Below are 22,178 nucleotides of genomic sequence, written 5' to 3'. Positions count from 1 at the left end.
GTAAGTCTCATGGAATTCAATGGGGCTTCGCCTCATGAAAGAATATAGAAATGCAGCCTAGAATATTTGGGACCTACTGGCATGGTGTATCCAGAAAACATTAGAGGGCATAACCTGGGGAAGGCAAGGATGTTTCTCTGCGGTGGGGCCAGACTGGGGCCTCCAAGTAAAGTAGCTTAGCAGGACTGGGAATGTAGAGAAAGTTCCTTCATACTGTTCTCATTGTTGATTGGGATATGAAGCCAACACAGCACAGAAAGTCTGTGGGCTTTGTGGGTTATATCATCTGCCTATCTGCACACCAATGGGAAAAATTAGCAGCCATTGTTTGCATTATCTTTTTCCTTCGTAATTTGGAGGGTGTGATTTTTGCTATATAACTTGATGGAAAGAAATAGAGAGAGCAATCTGTTTTCTAGAAGATAGGTGGGAGCAGAGGATGGTGAGTAACAGTGTTTTGTAGATCTGTAGTGGGAACAGTTTTCCTACATGGCAGAGATAGCCTTGGTTAGAAGAGGGAACATTTCTCGGAAAATCAGGTCCTCCCTAACAAGAGGGCACATGTTGCGGTGCAACATGGCAACCAGACCCTGTGTTGTGGGTGGGCACATTTGGATAGCCACAACACCCTCTTGGAGGTCTCTCGATGCTGGGAGAAATCAGACCAATGGGATGCCAGCAAAAGTACATCGAGGGACCTCTATTTAAGCCCATGCACATGTCCCTGAGCTTCCTCTTTTGGGCTCTGTGCATCAGAACAGCTACCCACCTCTCCCTATATTTAGGGCTTGCACTTGACCTTGCTATGCCGCCGTATGTCACCTGTCGTTGGGACAGGGGCACGGCAGGAATTTTCCACACTTGGCTGATTGGTTGGTGCCACTTGGGTTTCGCCTGCCGCGTAGCAAATCATCACAACTTGTAAGGTTGCGGATAGGCTCTGGTTCAGGTGATGGGGTGGCAGAAGGGTCTTGCCATACCTATGCTATGGGTATTCCGCTAAAGGAATCCACGGACTCATGGTTGGCCTTCCCTGTGAGAGGTTGTGCCGTGAGCCTGAGTCCAGGGGACATCTGGGTGGAGGACTAGCAGGGTCCTGCTTTCCACTATCCCAGGTGTTCTCCCTAGGCTGACCTATGGTTGGTGCCCAGGGTCAGTGCTGCCTGCAAGGGTGCAGGGAGCTAGTTGAACAAGAGCCTATGCAACCACTCACTTGATTGTGATCAATAAAGTTGTAGCCTAAATTCTGCCAGAAACCAAACCTAAAATTTGAGTCTTGTCTGAATTTATTTTCGGGGGTGGTTAAAAGGTCTCCACACACAAGTAACAAATAGCTGGCAAGAGAGTTGCTGGCCTAGTCTTCTACTTAACATGCTAGTTTTATTTGTGAAGATGTTTTTGAAAGCAGGAACATACGATCATGTGAGCTGCTACCCACAGTTCTGAAGTGATACTGCCAGATTCAGACTTATAACCTCCGTAAGGACTAGGCCTGTATGCCTCAGCTCAACCATTAACTCACCACCCATCTTAGCCTGTAACAGTAAGCTAAGAAGCTTGGCTTAACAAACCCCACGGTGCATGAACTCCTCAGTTTGCTTCTCTTTTGGTGCAGGCAGGTAAAGCAGGAAGAGGATAGTTTAGCATGATGTCTGAGTCTGGGGTTGAGGAAACAAAATAAAAACATTCCTCCCAGTAGCACCGGCTTAGAGACCAACTAAGTTTGTCATTGGTACAAGCTTTCGTGCGCATGCCACACTTCTTCAGATACCCTGGGGTTGTGTTTTATTTATGAATGGAATAAAGTGAAGTATTTTGGGCACCCCACCCCAATACATTGTTATTCAGTGTTATTTTTGTTATCAATTAAATTTATAGACCACCTTTCATCCGAGGATCACAGTAGTAGTATACATGAATAATATTGTGTTTTCCCTCAGAGTTGCTGTGGTTCACTTTGGGCTGTTTTTTCTTGTCTTTTTTTAAGGAGACTGCTGGGAGCCATTTGTGCAAAATGTGAATGCATGTAAATTCATCGCTCCACGCTGCAGTCACATTGGCTCAAATCCTTGTCACTCCATCATGGTTCCTGGAAGCAAGGCTGTCTCTTCTGGTTCTGTGCACTGCACCTCCCACCGGTATAGCTTTATCCTGGATTCAAGAATGCTTCTGTGATCCGCAGGGAGCTTCCGTTTCCTTCTGTGCTCCCTCAACCAACCAGCTATTCATTCTCTCCGAGAAGATGAGGTATGCTCTACGTTGGGAAAGTCAATGGGCCTCTTAGCGCCCATCTCTGTGTAGAGCAGAGGTTTTGACCAGATGATGACCTGCAGGCTTTTTAGTACTTTGATTATGACCTATGTTTGACCAGGACTATGATTCAGCAGTGACCTCACTGCTCAATATAGATCATTTATATTTTATGCTTCCAAAGTTTAATGTTTTTGCTGCTTAGGTAAGCACTGCAGGATGGACTAATATTTTCTATTAATGGAAATGATGCTTGTTGTTGCTTTTTAAAATAAAATTGAAGGAAGCTGAAACAGACTTGATTGATTACGGCTATTTATGAAAGGAATGATGGGGGAGACTTTGCCGCAGGTTGGCTACCTTGCATGGGGTTATGGATGTGAAGGTTAGCAAATAAAGGTACGTTTTCAGCATTACCTGGATGGGGAAATGCCGCAGAAATTAAACTTGCTGGGGAAGGAGCCCAAGATCTTCTGAATGCAAATCAGGCACCCTACCAGTGAGCTACAACCTTTCCCAAACTTCGGTGGTAAACAACAACTAGCCTCTTGGGGTGGAGTTGTGGTTCAGGATGAGTTGCCAGTTCTATGTAGAGCCAGAAGAGAACTTGTTGGATCAATGCAGAGCTTAGCACAATCTGTGGATGTAGGCTGGAGATCCAGAAATGGAGTCAGTAACAAACTTCATTATTTGTTAGGGCAGCTTTGAGGTTTATTGGCTTTTCAGACTGCTTGAGTTCGGTTTAACTGGTCAGACAAATATATCATGGGCAGCTGTATAGTTGCCTACCATGCCTCAGTTGCTCAAGCAACGCAGGCATTACTACATAATGAAATTGGCTTAGAATTGACCAACCATGGGAGCCTTTGGATCTGATTAAATGGCATATAAACATAGACTGAAGGCATAGAGGATGATATTAGCAGATACATGGCTGTGATCATTGCAGAATATGTCTGCACTGCATTCAGATAGTCTGTGATTAGATTTTCTGTTATTCTCCGTTTGGTTTTTTAATGTGTCATGAATGAAGTCCTCATTTTCTACTGATTTTGTGGTGTGTGCGTTTAATTTGTTTATTTAAAGCATTTTCATCCTGCTCTTTTTCCAAAAGAGGGGTCCCAGAGTAGCTTGCAAAAATCAGTAAGGAGAGAGTTCTTGCCTTCAGACTTGCAATGTGAAACACACAACACACATGGGTGGGAAGGAGGAAAGTATTGCTAAAGTAATCAAAAGGCTCATAAACCCTGATCAATCAATAGGTTCACTAGGTGTTCCTTGAAGAAGCGAAAGTCACTCCAGTCTTTAGATATTTCAAGGAGGGCGAAGTTTCCATGGGCTTGGCTGATGAAAACAGCATAACAGAGAGTTGGGGTTGGGGGCAGACTATATGTTGCATACAAAGGAAGCCACAATGACTGTTCTAAAGAAAAATAAAATCAGCTTTAGGAGAGGGTGATTTTGATCAGAAATCTACCCCATTTGCATTTCCCCAGGTTGGATTCCAGACATGTGCTTGGATGAGGAATCACAGAAGCAGCAAACAGCCTACAGCCATAAAGACACCTAGCACAACCTCCTTCATTTATTCCAAGCAGAGAGAAGACTTGGCCAACAAAGCAAGTGAAGGAATCACTCTACAGTACAACACAGGAGCTATGGCAAAATGAAAGTGAAACCGAGAAGTGAACATTCCAAGCCATACACAGAGAAGGGAGTGATCACGACCCACAGTGTAACAAGGCAGAGCATATGCTCCATTTGTTTTTAAGCAATCAATAACTCCTGATAGCTTGGTTTTATTGGAAGAAGAGATTGCTGCCTGGTTATGAGAAAAGACTGTTCTACATTTTGTAATCACTGACTCAGGCACAGCAGCATCACCTGATATTGCTCATCTGGCACATGGTGTACCCTGTGTGCAATTCCAATTGCAGCACTCAAGAACGGTTTCCAGTATAGCTATGGAAAATTGGATAGACTTGTGGTCCAAAAGCAAGAGGAGCTGCTAACAAATAGTGACAGTAAAGTTACTGATGTCATCATTAGGTTTGTTTTGCATCAGCAGTTAGGCCAGCCAGAGAAGTATTTTCCAAACTTGTGATAGTCAAAGCATACCTCCTCACCACAAGGCAAGTATACTTTCTTCCTTTTCTTTATATTGCCCTTCATCAGTAGATTTCAGGATGGTTCGCAGCATAAAAATACAATATAAAAACTCAGCATGTGTAATAAAAACAAGAACAAAACAAACCAATAACCCCCTACCCCTCCCACAAACACATTTAAAAGGGTACTATAGGATGTTAATCAGCCAATGGCCTGGTTGAAGAGGGATATTTTTGCCTGGCGTCTGAAGGCGCCAGCCAAACCCTTTTACTCCTGAAAAGTTATACATTGATAGTGTTCTGACCACTCCACATCTCTGAGGGGTGAGGTCCAAAGGCACCGTGCTTCCATGTATGAATCACTGTGCTTCTCATGACTCCAGATTGGAAGGCGACAAGTTCAGGGGAGGTGACTCTTGTAGCTTCCCTTAAGGGAAAGAGCAGTTACGGCATACTGTATCTGAGGGTGGGGAATTATGGAATTGAACATGATGCAGACATATGGCTGAATTACCCACTTTCCAGATTCTTGGAAGTGGGGTAAGGGACATCAGAGCATTAAATCCCGCAAAGATGCAGCTTACAAGCTACTCTGGACCCATTAGTTCATTATATTTGTTTCTCATGACAGAGACTTTGGGAATTCCTGGACTGAATACTTGCAGATATGAACATATTTTTACTGGTGTGTGCATTCATTTAGGGCTCCATAATACTGAGTGGTTTTAGTAGCTGCTCTTCGGGTTTCTCAGGAACATAAACATAACATTTGCAGAGTTTTTAAGTAATGCTTCCTGGGCAAGCAATGTATAATGTTATCTGAAACTTTCAGAAGCCGAAAAGCATTCCTATGGATTGATCTTCACCCAAGCTAGTTCCCTTGCTACCCAGCTGGGTTTGCTGCTGCATATGCACTCATCTCTGATGAGCGTGCCTGTATGATGTAGGTGTTTTCGAACACCGATTTTTTTTTATTCTTAAGGCTTGTGAAAATCCCCAGTACACTTAACTTGAGAGTAAGGCCTCTCAACTTCTTGCAACATATTCCCCAAAAAAGGGACAGGTCCCAGTGTAGAAAGTTTATCCAACTCCCCCCCCCCCAAAAAAGAAGAAATTGTACCCAGAGGGAACTGCAGAGATGGTGTTGGCATTATGCAACAGAAGTGGTTGTGGCACTCAAGTGCTTCCATTCCACAATGCATGTAACGTTTGCTGGGGCTTTTAGCTGAGTATTGATGGCTTGCTGGGAAAGCTAATAGGTTGAGCAAAGTTGTTTCCCCCCCCCTCATTTGTGGTTCAAAAGTGGTGTTACACTAATAAGCAGCAGCTGCAGGCATACATTCTAGGCTACTTTGGGCATCTGCCAGGTAGCTTGCCTACCCTTTAGCATCCTCTCACCATCAGACAAAAATATCTGTTTCCCCAGCAATTAATTATTCAGCATGTTTAATGTATCCAGGGCGGGGCAAGTTACTATTCTGAAATCGGTACCTTCTTATTAAGATGTAGTTACAGAGAACAGGCTGCTGTTGCTTTATCACCTCTCTTCCCCGCCCCTCTGCCCTGCTCCAGATCTTTTGGTAACTCCTTTTTGCATGTTTGCTTGGGTGTCCTCCCTGTTCAACCCCAACCCCATCCCTACTTTTTGTCTCGATTTTGCAGGCCCAATCTTCCGCACCCCGCTCTGGGCTTGCCCCAACCCCTCCGGCCATTTTTCAAGAGCCAAGGCTTCCCCTCTGCTTCTGCTTTCTTGCAATCAAGAAAGGGGAAGGGAGCAGATGACGGCGGCCCCGGCCTCTGCGCCTGGAGGCTGTTTGGATGCAGCCCCATCTCCAAACTGCTGGGTGCTTTCGTTTTTAAAACGTTGCGCAAAAAGGACTAGTTGCGTTTCCAAATGCTGGTCTTTTGCATTAGGCGCCCTCGCCCTAACTTCCTATAGCTGGAGTTTGCAGCAGCAGCAGCACCTGTAGCAAAGCGGTCGTGAGCGTCCCCTTGACTCTGCCCTTTCTTGAGATTTGATCCCTCTACCCCCCGTCGTTTCTCTTTTTCGGCCCCCTTTTGGTGGGTCCCTTCCTGCCAGGCGCCCTGCCCCCTGATCAGTTTCACACTCCTCCTCTCCCCACGCTTCTCGCTGCTGCAATTTGTTCATTAACTTGGGGGGGGGGGGAAAGAGAGCGGCTTGTCCATTTGCTGCCTGGACCGAGCCATCCGCGCAGCAGCTCCACCGCGAGGAGGGGGAACAGCCCTGCTCGCTTGCTCTGTGCCTGCCTGCCAGCAGCCTCATTAGGCGCACGGCAGCTCCGCCGCAAGGACCCAGGCAAGTTCCCAGCTGGCCCAGACCACTCCAGGCGGCAGCCAGCAGCACCACCGCCTCTCGCTCAGCACAAAAGCCGAGTTGCTCTTAGATCTTGCGGAGCGAACGACTGAACTCCTTCCATTCCCGGCTGGAGGGAGGCGTCGGAGCGGCATCCTTCCCCCCTTCGCCTGGGAGGGGGCGCTGCAAAGTGCACTTGGAGAAGATCAATGCAGCCGTGCAGTTCCTGAGCGCGCCAGCCGCCTTGGAAGCAAACGGAGCAGATCTTAATTTCCACTCTCCCCCTCACCACGGTTTGAACCCGCTCAAATCTCTCTCTCCCCTCACCCTCTGTTCCAGATTCAATGAAGAAGCACCCCGTAGACTCCGATGGGCGGCTAAAGACCAACGGGAGTTGAGCCGGTGCTGCCTAGGCAGGTGGGCGGAATCCGCCTTGTCCCTGCGCGCTTCGATTTCTGGGGAGAGTAGAGACCTGGGAGGCGCCCCAAGCGCGGGTCTTCACGACCCAGGCCGGCAGGAGCAGACGGGGACCCCCCTTTCCAGTCGAGCCTTTGGTCTTGTTGGCGTTTGGCAGCCGCAAGTGAGCCGAGGGGGGTCTGGAGACCCTTCGTAGGATGGGGCGACCTGACTGAGGAGCGGACTGTTGTATCCCCACCCAAGTCCCAGGCGCCTGCTTTGGAGGGAGCGCGGAGAACTATCTTATCTAGTGCACGTTTGAACTCCAGAGCCTTGCCAAGCCTTCTTCCCTGCCGTCGAAGTTAGGAGAGGCGATGGGATTATTGCGAGGGGGAAAGATGCCTTTAGCCCGATGGGCGTTAAGTGTCGTCGTCCTATGCGAGGGTAAGTAGATCTGATGGGGAAACCCTCTTCGCACTGGTTTAGGGCACGATTCAGCCAAAGTTAACGCATTACAGTAATTGAATATACTCTCGGTGAGATGCGTTTCCTTGTAAACGTGCAGCTGGCTCCTCGTCCCGTGGATTTCTGTGCAGAGCGTCGAGCACCTGCTTGGGTTTACTCTGCTGAGATCCGTGGGTGTGTTGCAGCCCCATTTTACGCATGTTTACTCGTGTCTAAGGAAGCCAATCTAAGAAGCTCACTTGCTCGGGAGTAAACCCCATTGAACTAAGTGCTACTTCTGAAGAAACATAGGACTGAGTTGTGTAAGTTCAGTGGGGCTTACTCCTGACAGAGCAGGGGTAGGCATAGGACTACAGACTTTGTGTGTGTTTATTTGGAAATAAGCCCTCTGTATTAGGGAAGGGGGTTATGTCTTAGGAAATGTGTTTAGGATTGCAGTCTTAAAATGCTTAACTTTTACTCGGATCACCCTTCGTGATGATGACAGGCTGTGCTCCGAAACGACCCCACCCCTTAATATGCCTCTGATCTTTAACTCTTGATTTACTCTTTTAATTCTTCTTCTTTTTTTTACAATCTCATCATACTTGTGTATAAACCCTGGTTTCAAAGTTTCTGAAAGATCTTTTTTTAAAAAAAATCTTTCTCTCTCCCCACCATCATCAAATTAAATTGGCTTCAGGTTGATAAATGGAAGCGCCTACAAGATGAAAAGTTATTGGCTCACCACACAGATGATGCTTCCCGCAGCTGTTTAGTTTCTAAGGCAAACAGAAAAAGCCATTATCTTCCTCCCCTCCATCTGGCCGTGTTTGCCAAAGCGTTTCTGATGTTTACGTGAATAAATCAAAGTTTGTGTGTTGTAAAGAAACTTGTTCGCGCACTCCCGGGGTGAGGGTCCCCTTTAAATCATTCAAAATAACAAAAGCCAAAACAAAGGAATACCCTTTTTCAGGTAGGCATCAGTGGCTGATCTAGAGGAGGATCGTTTGCTGAATGCTGGGTCATGATTAATCATTTTAAACCAGTTCACAGTGGTTTTAAATAGTCATCAGTTAAAAACAGTGAAAAAAGGAGGTTTTGGTTTGAGTTTTGGAAACACTGATCGACTTACACAAGTCTTTTCTTCTTCTGCCGTACACATTTCTTAAGAATACAGTACCTGGGGCCTCTTCCCTATTTGAGATCTTCCATCCAAAGAGGTTCCTTTGACTTAAGTCCATCATTCAATCTAAACTTCTGTGCCTCTTCAGTTGGTGTCTGTAACTTGAAACCATAACATCGACAAGGTCAAAATCGATAAGAATGAAAACATTTTAAAGCCCCGTTTTCTCTTTATACTCAAAAGTGTACTGAATGTTTTCAGAAATGTGTTAATAGAGATTTTTGCTGAGACTATGCCTCTTTGTATTATTATCTAGATAATGCCAGCGATGGCAAAATAGACAGGTCCCTGCCCATAGAAGCTTACAAATCTAAATATTGATGGTATGGGTGGAAATGGAAGGAGGGGAGAGGGAAGGACCGTATATTATCATTCTCTCAAAATCCTCCCCCTCCCCAGCAGTACAGTGTTGTATTTTTTGAATACACATGTTCATGTTTTGGAAATGGATGTTTCACTGTAAAATGCTGCATCATATTTATCACTCATTAATTTGGAAGCTGGTTTTAGGTCTCCTCCTTTAAACTGATTATGGTTTAGTGCAAATGCTAATCCAGAAACTGAATATGTTTCTCCCTTTAACATTAATTTGCCTCCTTCTTTACTTCTTTAATGTTTGCAACCTTTATATACGTACAGTAGTTGCTTTTATGTTCTTAGCATCTGCGTACTGGATGAGGAACAGAAACACATTTTCAAAAATAGCCCTTCTGCTTTAAATATCAAAACTTCTTAGATGACAATACTGTGGAATTGACCTGAGATTAAGTCCCATTGAATTCAATGGAACTTGTTTCTTACCAAATGTGCGCAGAGTTGGGTTATTGGCTACATATTGTACCATTCTTTGGTTTTAACAAGTGATGCTATGAATGCTTGTGAGTCTGGATTGTGCCACTTGTGAATTGGTGTGTGTGTGTGTGTGTGTGTGTGTGTGTGTGTGTGTGTGTGAAAGAGAGAGAGAGAACTTCTTTCTCTTTCAAAGCTTGTGCAGAAATTTAGCAGCTACAGAGGTGCCCATTGTTGTATTTGTGTGCTGGGTAATGCTGTCCCCATGTAGCTTAACACCTGTCTAGCAGCATGTACCATGCTGGATGCAGATCTAGATAGAAAGGAAAAGAGTGCAGTTTTTCTTGTGTGTGGGCTGGAATTGCAGGTGTAGGAGATCTGGCGAAAAATACCAATGGTCAATGGCGAAAACTGCAATAAGCGAACAATGCAAGGGAAAGTTCTCCTGTTTAACCAGTATCTAAATGTGCAGGGGCTTGCAGCTCCCATTCATTTCAGTACCTTAATTAACTACAAACCCCAAAATATGGGAGGCGGCATTGCACAGGAGAACTCCCCACTTCTGTACACTGGTTTGTATAGGACCAGAGGTTGTTCTAGAGAACTGTAAGATGCAGCACATTTATATTTGAATGCTTGCCAGTTCTGAACTTCCTTTTAGTAAGCATTTGCTAATGCTGCTCAGTTTCCTCCTTCCTTATTCACCGAAGCTGATTGATTCTTAAATACCAAATATAGGTTGTGGGTCCAACAGGAGGCATAGCTGTGTCTTTTTACCTGACCATCTTTTCACCTTGTTATCTTAGTTGAGCTTCTAATTGTGAAGTCTGCTAATCATGTTATTTATCTCATTGGCTAAATATTTATTCTATTCAAAAGCATCATGAAGGAGTGTTAAGAGTCAGTGTCAGGAGATAACATTCTAAAGTGGGGCTGAAGTCCAATTCCTGCTCTTGTCTCACATGCAAGACTCTTGTCTCCTTCCTCATGAGGCTTGAAAACAAACTTACCACTGGAAGTGCCCCCTTCCTCAGCAAAGAAACAAAGTTAGCTTCCTTAGGTGCACATTTTCCGCTTGTGGACCTCAGTAGATGACTAATGCCATTTTAAATTTGTGAGTCAACATAGCTGCAGATGCTTATTAGGACAATGTTAATTAGGAATGCAGGGTGTCTGGCACATAAGGTGCCTATCGTGTGGGAGAAATGAAGTCTGAAAGCTCCTATTTATGTTACGGAAATATCCACATAGGTAACAGGAAAGTACTGTAGACTTCTGGATGAATTTTGAAAGCTGCCCAGATTTATTGATCTTTGACCAATTAGGTAGGGCCATTGCCCCTGCTACCCTGTAGCCAAACTGCATTTGCCTCTGTGCATGCCCCCAGTCCCTGTCTCTAAGTGTGCCTGGGTGATGTAGGTGTTTTCAAAACATCGACTTGTCATACCTGGGTGAAGTTAGATGTAAAAAGTGCTTCCGCCTTAGAACATTACATGTGTATTGTACTTTAGGGCAGTGATTCCCAAACTCCCCCCCACCCCATGGACCTCTGAAAATTGCTGAGGGTCTTGATAGACCCCTTAATGGTGGGTCGTTTCCTTTTGCCTTCTGTAGCAATTGTAAAGTAATGTTCTGTGCTAGGGTTTTTTTTGTATTTCTCCCTCTCTTTTATTTATTATATTTTATTTTATTGTGTTGCAGTTTGGATTCAGCCAATAATAAAATACATGTATGAAAACTAATAGAAGCAGTAAAAATACAATTAAAATCAATGTGAATATTTAATGCACTGCGCCAACTGTTCACAGCCACTGCTCTTGCTGTTCTTCACAGGCAGGCAACAATAGACTACCTGAAGGAGGCATGCAGATCACTGGTGGACCGCAAACCACAATTTGGAAACCCCTGCTTTACGGAGCATTCCCCCCATATATACCTCTCCAATCAGCTGCTGAGAGAGCCAGCCCTCCTGTTACATAGAGTGAGGTGGCTGCCTTCAGACAGCTGATTTTGGGAACTGTGAACGGGCAACAAATGCACATTAAATGTATTGTATTTTTTACTCCCAGGGAGAGCTGCTTGTAATGCTTTGTGTCTTGGGTGCTAAAATAACCTGGCCAGCCTTGATACTTAATGCACCCTGATTTGATGGTGCACGCGGCAGGGGGTTTAATTTGCTGTTCTGCCTTAGACACCAGCAAGTCTTGGGCTGGCCAGTGTGGTGGTGTGATTAAGAGCAGTAGACTCGTAATCTGGGGAACCGGGTTCGTGTCTCCACTCCTCCATATGCAGCTGCTGGGTGACCTTGGGCTAGTCACGCTTCTCTGAAGTCTCTCAGCCCCACCCACCTCACAGGGTGTCTGCTGTGGTGGGGGAGGAAGGGGAAGGAGATTGTTAGCCACTTTGAGACTCCTTAGGGTAGTGATAAAGCGGGATATCAAATCCAAACTCTTCTTCTTCTCCCCCCTTGCATACTCTTTTTGACTGACGTTGGAACAACGAGGGCACAGTTTGGGACGCCCTCCTTATGGAACTCATAAGTACGACAGATTTTGTGTGTGTACCCTTGTTTGTTGGGAAGTTAAAGCATTTTTTTATTTGAGAAGTACTTCAGAGATGACGGATTCTAAATGGGAATTTTGCTGCTGCAGGCTCTGGGCCACACAGGTTTTAAAACGTTTTGCTTTGATGGATGTTTCCATCATATGCAGAGAAGCATGTAACAAAGAGCAGTTCTGTTGTGTGCGGCTGAGCAGCCAACACACCCAAAGTCCTGCTGACTAGCCGTGCCCTGGGCAGGAGGTGGTGGTGTGGCTGCTGTTCCCATTTCTGTTTCTTTCACAAACGGCGATAAGTAGGCCAGTCCCAGGGCTGGCATAGCTTTGAGGCCCATTTGGGAGCATGTGGTGGGGGCTTAGAATCCTTGGCATTCATGGACCTTGCCCTGACACCCACAAGGAATGTCCTGTTTTGGCCCACACTGTTGGCAGAGGACATAAGTGGTACCCTGACAGTGGGCCTTCCTCTCCACTGGTGGCAATGGCGCTTAAGCCACTTGGGGACTAAGCCAGCCAAATGCCAACTGCAGGATTGCACGCACGCCCCCAGCCCCCTCCACATACCATGCTTTATACGTAAATAAAATTAATAGTTGACGCGGAAAAATGATGGGGAACATGTACGCCTGATCTTTTTACGTTGTTTTGTTGGGATGTTTTTATGTTGTTTTGTTGGGTATTACGTAGTCATGAGTTTATTATTATTTTTATAGAACAATGAAATCTTAGGCTGCTACCAGTAAGACAAAAGCCTTTATCTCTAATCCATACTGAAGGTAAGAGAAAAGAAATATGGCTTGTGCTTGGATTGTAATGCATCTTTGGTTTATTCATAGTCGCTAGCATTTCAGGACAGCTTTTCCCTTGGGATAAACCTGTGCCTGGACTGCACCACTATAGACCGCTCTCTGGGCTCCCGTGATTCAATGTTGCTCCGTTCAGAGATTCCTGCCCAGAGAAAGCAAGCTGTGGTGATACTGCTTGCTTGCCTTAACAGAGGATGGAGGGGGTGTGTGTTGATCCTTCTGACTTTTGTGTTGCCTGAATGTAGCCTATTTTGCAATGGCGGGAGTCACACTTGTTGCCTACTTTTGCCCCTGGCCCTACCTACCTCTGGGATGTGGCCTCTGCATCAGAAAGGTTTCCCATGAGGATCCCCACCCCTATAGAATAATTACTTAAGGCAGATACTGTTCTACTGTGAATAAGGTTTGATTTAGATTGGAGGTGGGGAATCTTTTTCAGCCTGAGGGCCCCAGTTACCTTATGGGGAGCCAGATCCTATTGGTGGGCAGGACTAGAGGTGAAAAAATGGGACGGGGGACACACAAATATGACTCTTTGTACTTTGTACATTACAGCTCCACAAAAACTAGAGGTTCCTACACATATCCTCCTCCTCCATTCAGGCAACCAGGCACAGTTCAAGTCACTTGAGAAGGGTGTCGAATAGTACCGGGAAGGGCTGTGGCCTCAGAAGGAGGTGTGGCCTGGGAAGAGTCCCAAGGGCCACATAGGGAGTTATTGAGGGCCACATTGGGCCAAATTTTGCCCCAGGCTGGAGGTTGCGAGAAGCCAAGTTGCAGGGAAGAGGCAGAGGGCCTTCTCGGTGGTGGCGCCCGCCCTGTGGAACGCCCTCCCATCAGATGTCAAAGAAAAAAACAGCTACCAGATTTTTAGAAGACATCTGAAGGCAGCCCTGTTTAGGGAGGCTTTTAATGTTTAATAGATAATAAATTATTATTATTATTCCCCACCCCTAATTTAAATTAACCAGTTGATGGACCAGAAATCATTGGTGTTAAAGTCAACAGCCCACCATTGGGTCAAAACTAAGCTGGGGGGGGGGGATGCTACCAAAACTACTTATTAATTGCCTTGTGCTAAATCCTGAGTGAATAATGGCCTGGCCCCTGCTCTTTTTCCAATCTTGTTTTATATGTTTTATAAAAGTACATGTTTTATATGTAGTTTTGACTAACACACAGTTTTGCAAGCAGTTTCCACTAATACACATTTGTGTATTATCTTAACAAATATATTTATTTTGTGTACCCTTCTGCTCTTTTAGGCATTTTCCTAAATATTATTTGGTTGGTGAGCAGCACAGCACATACCGGTATGTGAATTTTGAAGAACAGCTGTATTTCAGCTTGTGTATTGTTTCGTGCTGGAGCATCTATAGATAAGGCACAGGTTCAGAGTAAGCTTTCCCTTCATAGCTTTAGGTACAAACATGGTCAATAGCCACTGAGTATTCTGGAGACATGTTCGATTTAGTAATAAACTTTTTCTGCCGTAGGGATTTGTAATAACAGCTACTGATCGTATAAAACAAACATTGTTTCGAAAATCTGTATAGGTCTCCCTTTGTTAAAGTTGGAAGATAGAAATAGCCATTGTGTTGAATGCTATCAGTGACATATAGTTAAATCTCTGCTGTACTGTGAAATACTGGTTCTTTACTTGCAATTGGAATTGCGTGTTCAGACCTTTAAACCTCCCCCTTAAATAAATTCACACAAATTTTTGGTTTGGTTTTTGGCAGAATTTAGGCTACAACTTTATTGATTACAGCGAGTGGTTGCATAGGCTCTGGTTCGACTAGCTCCCTGCACACTTGCAGGTAGCGCTGACCCAGAGCTCTGTTGTAGGTCAGCCAAGGGTGAACACCTGGAATGGTGGAAAGCCGGGGGCATGCTATGTCCACTACCCAGATGTCCCCCTGGACTCAGGAACGGGCACAACCCCTCCCAGGATTGACCAAACAATTGATTCCCTGGATTCCTTTAACGGAAAACCCCTTCACATAGGGATGGCGAGACCGTTCCCCCATCCCTATCACTTGAACCAGAGCCTATCCGCAACCTTGCAAGTTGTGACGATTTGCTACGTGGCAGGCAAAACCCAAATGGCCCCAGCCAATCAGCCAAGTGGGAAAAATTCCTGCCGTGCCCCTGTCCCAACGACAGATGACACACGATGGCATAGCAAGGTCAAGCGTGCAAGCCCTAAATATAGGGAGAGGTGGACAGGTGTTCTGATGCACTGACCAAGAGAGAAAGCTCAGGGTCACTTGCATTGGCATATATAGGTCCTTTGATCCATTTGGCTAGCATCCCATTGGTCAGATTAAACCCAGTAACAAAGGACCTACCAATCGGGTGTTGTGGACCTACCAATCGGGTGTTGTGGCTATCCAATCGTACCCACCCACAACACAAGCGATTGGTTGCCAGGTCTCACCGCAACACTCTTTGAGGGAGGACACGATAAAGTCACGATAAAGTAAAGTCATTCCACAAGGCCATGTGTTGGCAGTGGTCACCAGCTATGCTTGCTTTGTGCTACAGAATGCTTTTAATTCATTATACTAGTATAGATTAATTTAGTAAGTATATATTCTGTTCAGTATTGGACTGTATTACTGATAGTGTTCTTCTGCTCCACCCCATAGCTAAATATCCTAGGAGATTCTGGTTACTTATGGGTTGCATGCAAAGTTTATCTTAATTTTAACAGAAAAGGAATTCCTCTGGATGAAGGGAATATTTTTTTTGTAGTGCAACCTACTATTTATATCTGCTTAGATCTTGATGATCTTGGCTTACATGATCTGTTACGTCTATCTTCAGCAGTTCGGCATCAAGTGGTTTATTTGCAGACCGTTTTGAAAAGTGTCAGGCTGTTTTTACACATGATGCTAAAAAGAAGCATCCCCTGTGAATATTAATAGAGGAGAAAGCTGTTTGTCAGTGAGGGTGACAACCAAGACAATGCATGTTTTCAAACTGCATAGACAGAATGCTGAATGCACGAGTGCGGTGTGTCCGTAGCTTCTTTTAGCTGAACAAATCCCTTTTAAAATGGTCTCTCTCAATGTCCCGCCCCCCCTCAATGCTGAAAGAAAGAAAGAGCCTAACATATATTATAATGTCCACTTCTGGGAAATGGTAATGAGAGCAGACAGTAAAGTCAGGTCACTGGTAAAGTCAAGGGCCAGGTTAAAAGTGGATACAGGGTGTTTGTTTGAGATGTCAGTCTGGTTTGGTAAGAGGAGGCTCATGGAAATGTGTGATTTCCTTTGGAGTTTCAGGTGATGATCAGAATTTTAGTCCTGTGATATCTGGAAGGCCACAGGTTCCCCAGTCTTGGTGTAAGCCAATCATTACTGCACTTTTCCTGCAAGCTGAGGATCAAACTAGCTGCAGTGACGGCATGACTTGATAGGGCTTGCAGTGAATTCTTAAAAACAGGGGCAGGACAGAGGGCAATTAAAAATGCAGCATGAATGGTAGTGAGAGTTGAACTCTTTGCTTGCCTGTGTTCTCTCTTCCCCAAATAACCACATTTTCCCTTGGCAAAGGCTTCTTCTGTTCTTGGAGCTCCAGTTGGCAAAGTGATGGCTGGGCAAAAGCCTACACAGTGGTAGGGATAAGCCTCTCATCCCTTCCCCACTGTGTGTTCTTAATCATCCCTTGTTTTTTATGGTTTTAGTTGGAGGCTTGATTCTAACATGCAGGTCTGGCATTGTCAGGTTTCTTTTGGCTGTGTGGCGTACTTTTATTCCTCAGTTAAAATTGGAGGCACGCTTCGTGATCTTTACTCCTTTAAACAGCTTAAATGTGTTGGAGTAAGAATTACCTGCCTTCAGATGAGTCCAGCCCCAGTGTTTCTGCATGAGTCACTGTTCTTAGAAGGCCAGAACTCTTCTGTGGGCAGCCTCTTCTGTGGGTAGCTGGGTGCCTTGAATTCACATCATCTGTAAGTCATTAAAATCACTGTTTCAGTACACTTGCATTTCCCTTGTGGCACACTGTTTTGGAATTTTCGCTTGGGTTATGACCTGGACTTTAAAGGCAGAGAAAATGGACTTTGGACACACAGTTGACTTCCTTTAAATGGCATAGATAATGATGGGGATGTTTGTTTCAAGCACTTGTTTCTTGCTTCTCCAAGACTGGAGGCAACTTCTAACAAAATTAAACAGTAAACCAATACCAGTCATACTATCACATAATCTGAGATCACAGTCTCATAAACAATGTTCCGTTAAAGAAAAACGATACTCTTTTCCAGCAACAACAATATGGCAGTAAAGATCTAGAAGCTTGTTCAAGAGCCATAGGCACTTGGGAAGAGGCCGGCTTTGCATCATTTCTGCTAAGCTTAAAAGCACTGTAGAAATTGGAGTTCTTGGTGAAGTCCAGAAATAAACAGTAAATTGCAAGAACTCGGGCCAGGAGGAAGATGAATTTCAAATAAGTCTTCAAAAGGTTTTATTTATACGATGATGAATTCAAATAGGAATCAATCCCAGTATGATAGTGAGGCAAAAAAACCCCCATAAATTCCACTGGAAAAAAATCCCAGGACAAGGCCCTGTTTCGACAATTCTTCATCAGCAATGTTTTAATGGTCAGAGTGTACTGACCCAAGCTTAAAAGCACAGCAGAGTTTCAAACCATACAAGGTTGGTTGTTCCCTATCTTCAGAGCAATTTGCAGTGAAAGCCCTGCTCCTCACCGCAGATGCAGTATCTTTAGCCAACAGAGACACAGGGCCCTTCTCCCAGGATATGACATAACTTCTATGGGGAAAGGCATATGTGGTTGTGACAGGGAAGAACCAACTCACTGTAGGGCACAGAGTGCAGAAACCTGGACAGACCCAAAGAATATAAAAATATCAGATGTTGGTTTCATGCTTATGTTTTCATGCCTCGTGTGGGTCCCACCACCTCACTTTTAAAAGGCCCTCTTCCCAGTTTAATGGGGGGTGATCTCATGATCTGATTGGGTTCAATTCTTTTAAACAATTTTTCAAGTTTTGTTGTGGTGGTGGGAGAATATATACTCAAGTATAAGCCTACTTTTTCAGCACAAAAAATGTGCTGAAAAAGCTGCTCTCGGCTTATATTCGAGTGAGGCGGACAGCGGTGACAGCTGCGCTACAACTCTCCGAACCCCCGCCCTATGCCTGCTCTGTGCGAGGCGGCGGGGAGGGAGAAGCGACGAGGAAGGGTTCCTTCCTCAATGCTTCTTCCCACCCCCACCCCACCGCCGACAGCTGGGAAAGGCATAGGATGGTATTTATTTTTATTTTTGAAATTTACCAGTAGCTGCTGCATTTCCCACCCTCGGCTTATACTCGAGTCAATAAGTTTCCCCAGTTTTTTGAGGTAAAATTAGGTGCCTCAGCTTATATTCGGGTCGGCTTATACTCGAGTATATACGGTAAGACTCTTGGGCTCTGTTTCCTCCTCAGAATTCCAACCTCCAATCCTTTATCGCTTGCCTATTTTGCTGTATCTCTTGATGAGTTTTGTTATTACCAAAGATCCCTTGGATGGAAAGGAATATGAAGACTGAAAAGCCAACACTTTTATGTGAAATACTGAATTCAGTGGGACATGATCGATAGGGCAGACCACTTTATTAAATTAGGTTTGTCACATGGACTGCTTGTTCACATTAATCTTGTATCTACATACTAGGTTATGGTAGGATAAGTGGAAACTAGTATTTGTATACCAAACCCTTAGAAAACCTAATGGACACTGACCTACTCTGTGGTTACAGTTGTTGGGTACAGTTTCTGCTGCAAGAAGTGCTGTAGGTTTCTTTTAACTGGGAATGTTTATTTACATTGTATGAGCCAAAAAACACCCTGAAATGTCACATTGTAGAAAGCAAAACTCTTCCAAGTCCATAATAGAATAAATTATGTAGATGCCCAATATTATGTAAATTTTTCACTCAAGCACATTTATATCTCAGCAAGTTGCTATTTGTTTTCATTCATAAACAAATACCACCTTCAAACTTCAATCAGTATCTAGTGATCTAGAATGTAGGAGTAAAGAGATATGAACTCCAAAGGTTAATGCAGATTTAATGTTTGTATAAGCTTAAATAAATAAGGTTCAGTATATCCAGCCACGAGAAATACTGAATTGTGGCTAAACAGCCTGCATGCTACCCAGCCTGTGTGTCTGTAATTTTAAATATGCACTCCTAGAAGACTGGGTTCAGTTTGTGAATCCAAGCGTCTCAAATTCCAGACCATAGTCTTAAGTATTGTTTAAAGATAAGATGCCAGAACCAATGGGCTGATCTAAATACTGTAGTCATATACTGTACAGAGCTTGGGCATTAGTGTCAGGAAGAAGCAAACTATTTTGGCTGACTTGCCAATTTGAAGCTTATCTGCACATTAGTTACCTTATACTTGTTTGCAGGTTAGTTCCTTTATCCATTCGAGTACCTTAGCACCCTACAGGAACATCTCTATTCTGGACTGGTTTTTTGTTTGTTTGTTCCAGCAGTGAACATAGGCAGCTAAAGAGAATATGTTGCAACAGAGCTCAACCAGCTAAGAGTCCCCATAAGTGGAGCCAGATACTAAGCACACTGCAGCGTCTCTGTTCCTGGGTTGGTCTCCAGCTCTGCCAGGACTAGCTGGAGAGCCTTCTTCTAGCCTTGTGCTTTTGGCAAGTTGAGATTCCCTGTCACTGCTGCCAGCCACTCACCCTAGCAGCCACCACAGCTTTTCTTTGCCAGAGAAAACAAGGCAATCACTGTACGGGCTGCTTTTCCTTTTCTCCTCTCTCTTTCTCTCTCTGGCTTCATTTGTGATTTTCCCTACGTTATCTCTTCCAGCTACAGGCAAGAGCAGTCACTGCCAAAGCAAAATCTGAAAACAGCCCTTGCAGTGATTTTCTTGTTGCTTCCAGCTATGAAAACCTGGGGCTGCTTGGAGGAGGAGGAGGAGGAGGAGCTGCTGAGAGTGCAGGTTGAGTCAAGGGATGGAAGTGTGGACTGTGGCTCCAGATGCCTGTACTGGCTGTTTGAATGAATGCAAGGCTGGTAGTTTCCTGGATATGGTTCAGCATTAAGAGGTTAATAGGGGTACCTGCTCTGTCTGTCTGGTATTCTATTTCTTCGAATAAAACCTGCACGAGTGCCTTTTGAAAAGCTGATTCATGTTATTGATTCGTTTAAAAATGGTATTTCCCTGTTAATGATCCACTGATGGGAATTTACTTTTAGAGATTCATAATGTATGTTCATGAGGGATGGCAATGATGCCCCAAGCTTCATTAATTTGAAACTGTTATTAATTCAGACAGTTAGTAGTTGTGATCGCAACCGTATGATATCCTAATGATTTTATGGCATCTGTTATGTACAAACATTACAGGATGCAGCCTAACAACAAAAAGCCCTTCCAAACAATGGGCTGGAGGTATTAATCACTTTTGACGCTGAAAGTTGCATCCATTCACACTTCGGGTGCTCAAGCAGAAGCCACGGTAAAATCTAGAAAGGCCACTAGCTATTCCATTCTGTGATCAGAGACTGCATTGGATTCAGTCTAAATTAGTCATGCTTTAGTCTCATTGAAACCAACAGGAGAAACTGAAGACTAATTTAAGAATAATCCCTGGGCACAGTGAAGAGAAAAACCAAGCACAAGAACTGCCCAATCCAAGCTCAGGCTGGCAGGGAAGATGTCTTGTTGTCTTTCTGTCTCTCTCTCCCCACCTGCCCAGGTTCAGACATATATTTTCCCTTTATATTTTCTCTCCCACTTCTTCCAGTGGCCCAACTATGCCAGCTCCAGAGCTGGTCTGCTCCCTTCCCCCCTTCCAGGCAGATGTGAGGGGAATGGGAGGTTTCACTCCATAGATGATACTGCCATTGAAGTACCAGCAATGAAGTGGGCAAGGGCAGCAGGGTTTTCCACCCCTGTAGAGGGGAGCTTTGAGAGGCTGGATACCTCTGCAGGCAGAGAGGAGATCTGTTATCTCCTTAGGTCTCAAGGCATTCTTCCAGGAACTCTTGTTTTGTGTCCTTAGTCTTGATCCAGCTAATTATTATCTCCCAGAAGTCTTAAAACTGTTACAACATTTTAATTATTATTTTAAAAAGCTTTTCATTCCAGGATGGAGGAGGAGGACAGGAGGAAGGGACAAGGGATGGGGGAAGAGAATGCATTTTATGCTTTCTGTTTGTCTTAAGAGACCTAGCAAGTTTGAGGGTTGGTTTGGGAGGAGGTTAGGGAAATATCAGGAAATTGGTCCCCCCCCTCCTGCGTCAGTGGTGCTTTCAGAACTCTGCAGAACTTTGGAGGAAGGGTTTAGTAGGAATGCACATTGGCATCCACCCCAGACTCTCTAAATCAGTGGTTCTCAATACTTTTTTCTCTGGGTCACACTATTATGGGTCACACTATTATTATGGGTCATAATAGAAATTTGCTCACGCCAGATCAAGTTTTTTTTTATTGACAAGAAATACATTGGAAAACAAAAAGAAGCAACTCCTAGCAGTGCTTGATTTTTAACATTGCACACAATTACTTTATAATAGGATCATGGGACGTCCAGAAAGTATAAAGTAATGCAGCTGCAGGAATCATTCCCAAAGTATAATTTTTAAAGAGCCCCTTGCATGTTTACCTTAACTGCCGTATATTCCAGCGTATAAGACGACCTCCAACTTTTCCAGTTAAAATATAGAGTTTGGGATATACTCGCCGTATAAGAAATACGACCCGGCGTATAAGACGACCCCTGACTTATGAGGAGATTTTCTTGGGTTAAAAAGTAGTCTTATATGCAGGAATATACGATATGTATGGAAACTCAATGGGAGGTGTGAGCTTGCTTTTGCTGGGTAATTTCATTTATATTAAGTTGAATCTAAGACAGACAACATTTAAACATTTGAACATTTCAACACAGTTATAGTATAGCATTAGGATAGGATGGGATAGGACAGGGAGAGACTGTTTCTCCCTGTCCTATCCCATCCTATCCTAATGTTCAAATGTTTATTTGATTGCCCTTGGATCTTTCTGCCACACTTGCCATCCTCTCCTGCCACACCCTTTGAGTACCACTGCTCTAAATACTCAATCTGGGTCTTTCTCACCTTGTTCCTACAAAACATGTTTCTGGGCGTTAGCTTTATATTGCTCAGAGAATTTTCTCAACAACTGGACTTTTAAATGAAGTTTCAGAAGAGGCTGTATTTCAGAGATACCATTTTTTTAAATAAAAAAGTCTGAAATGGCATGAATGAGCCAGTAGAATTGGAGAAAGCTTTCAGAAGAAATGACGCCTTGCC

The 22,178-nt window shown here is 44.3% G+C and overlaps 1 protein-coding gene and 1 long non-coding RNA gene across 2 annotated transcripts in view; both read left to right on the top strand.

Moving 5' to 3' along the window:
* The window catches only part of LOC118096364 (uncharacterized), a 33,014-nt gene extending 27,096 nt beyond the window's left edge, over positions 1-5,918 (top strand). Inside the window, exons 5-6 of the long non-coding RNA XR_009557637.1 lie at positions 1,988-2,247; positions 3,747-5,918. This is a non-coding gene — a long non-coding RNA (uncharacterized LOC118096364). The remainder of the gene's footprint in view (positions 1-1,987; positions 2,248-3,746) is intronic.
* Positions 5,919-6,638: 720 nt separating this feature from the next.
* RET (ret proto-oncogene) overlaps positions 6,639-22,178 on the top strand; it is an 88,054-nt gene continuing 72,514 nt past the window's right edge. The window contains exon 1 of the mRNA XM_035138105.2: positions 6,639-7,512. Within this exon, the coding sequence (XP_034993996.2) occupies positions 7,443-7,512 (70 nt within the window). The 5' untranslated portion in view covers positions 6,639-7,442. The remainder of the gene's footprint in view (positions 7,513-22,178) is intronic.

This window comes from Zootoca vivipara, chromosome 5 (assembly GCF_963506605.1).
Source record: "Zootoca vivipara chromosome 5, rZooViv1.1, whole genome shotgun sequence".
Lineage (NCBI taxonomy): Eukaryota > Metazoa > Chordata > Lepidosauria > Squamata > Lacertidae > Zootoca > Zootoca vivipara.
Note: the sequence above shows the minus strand (reverse complement) of the source record. Positions and strands in the feature narration are given on the sequence as shown.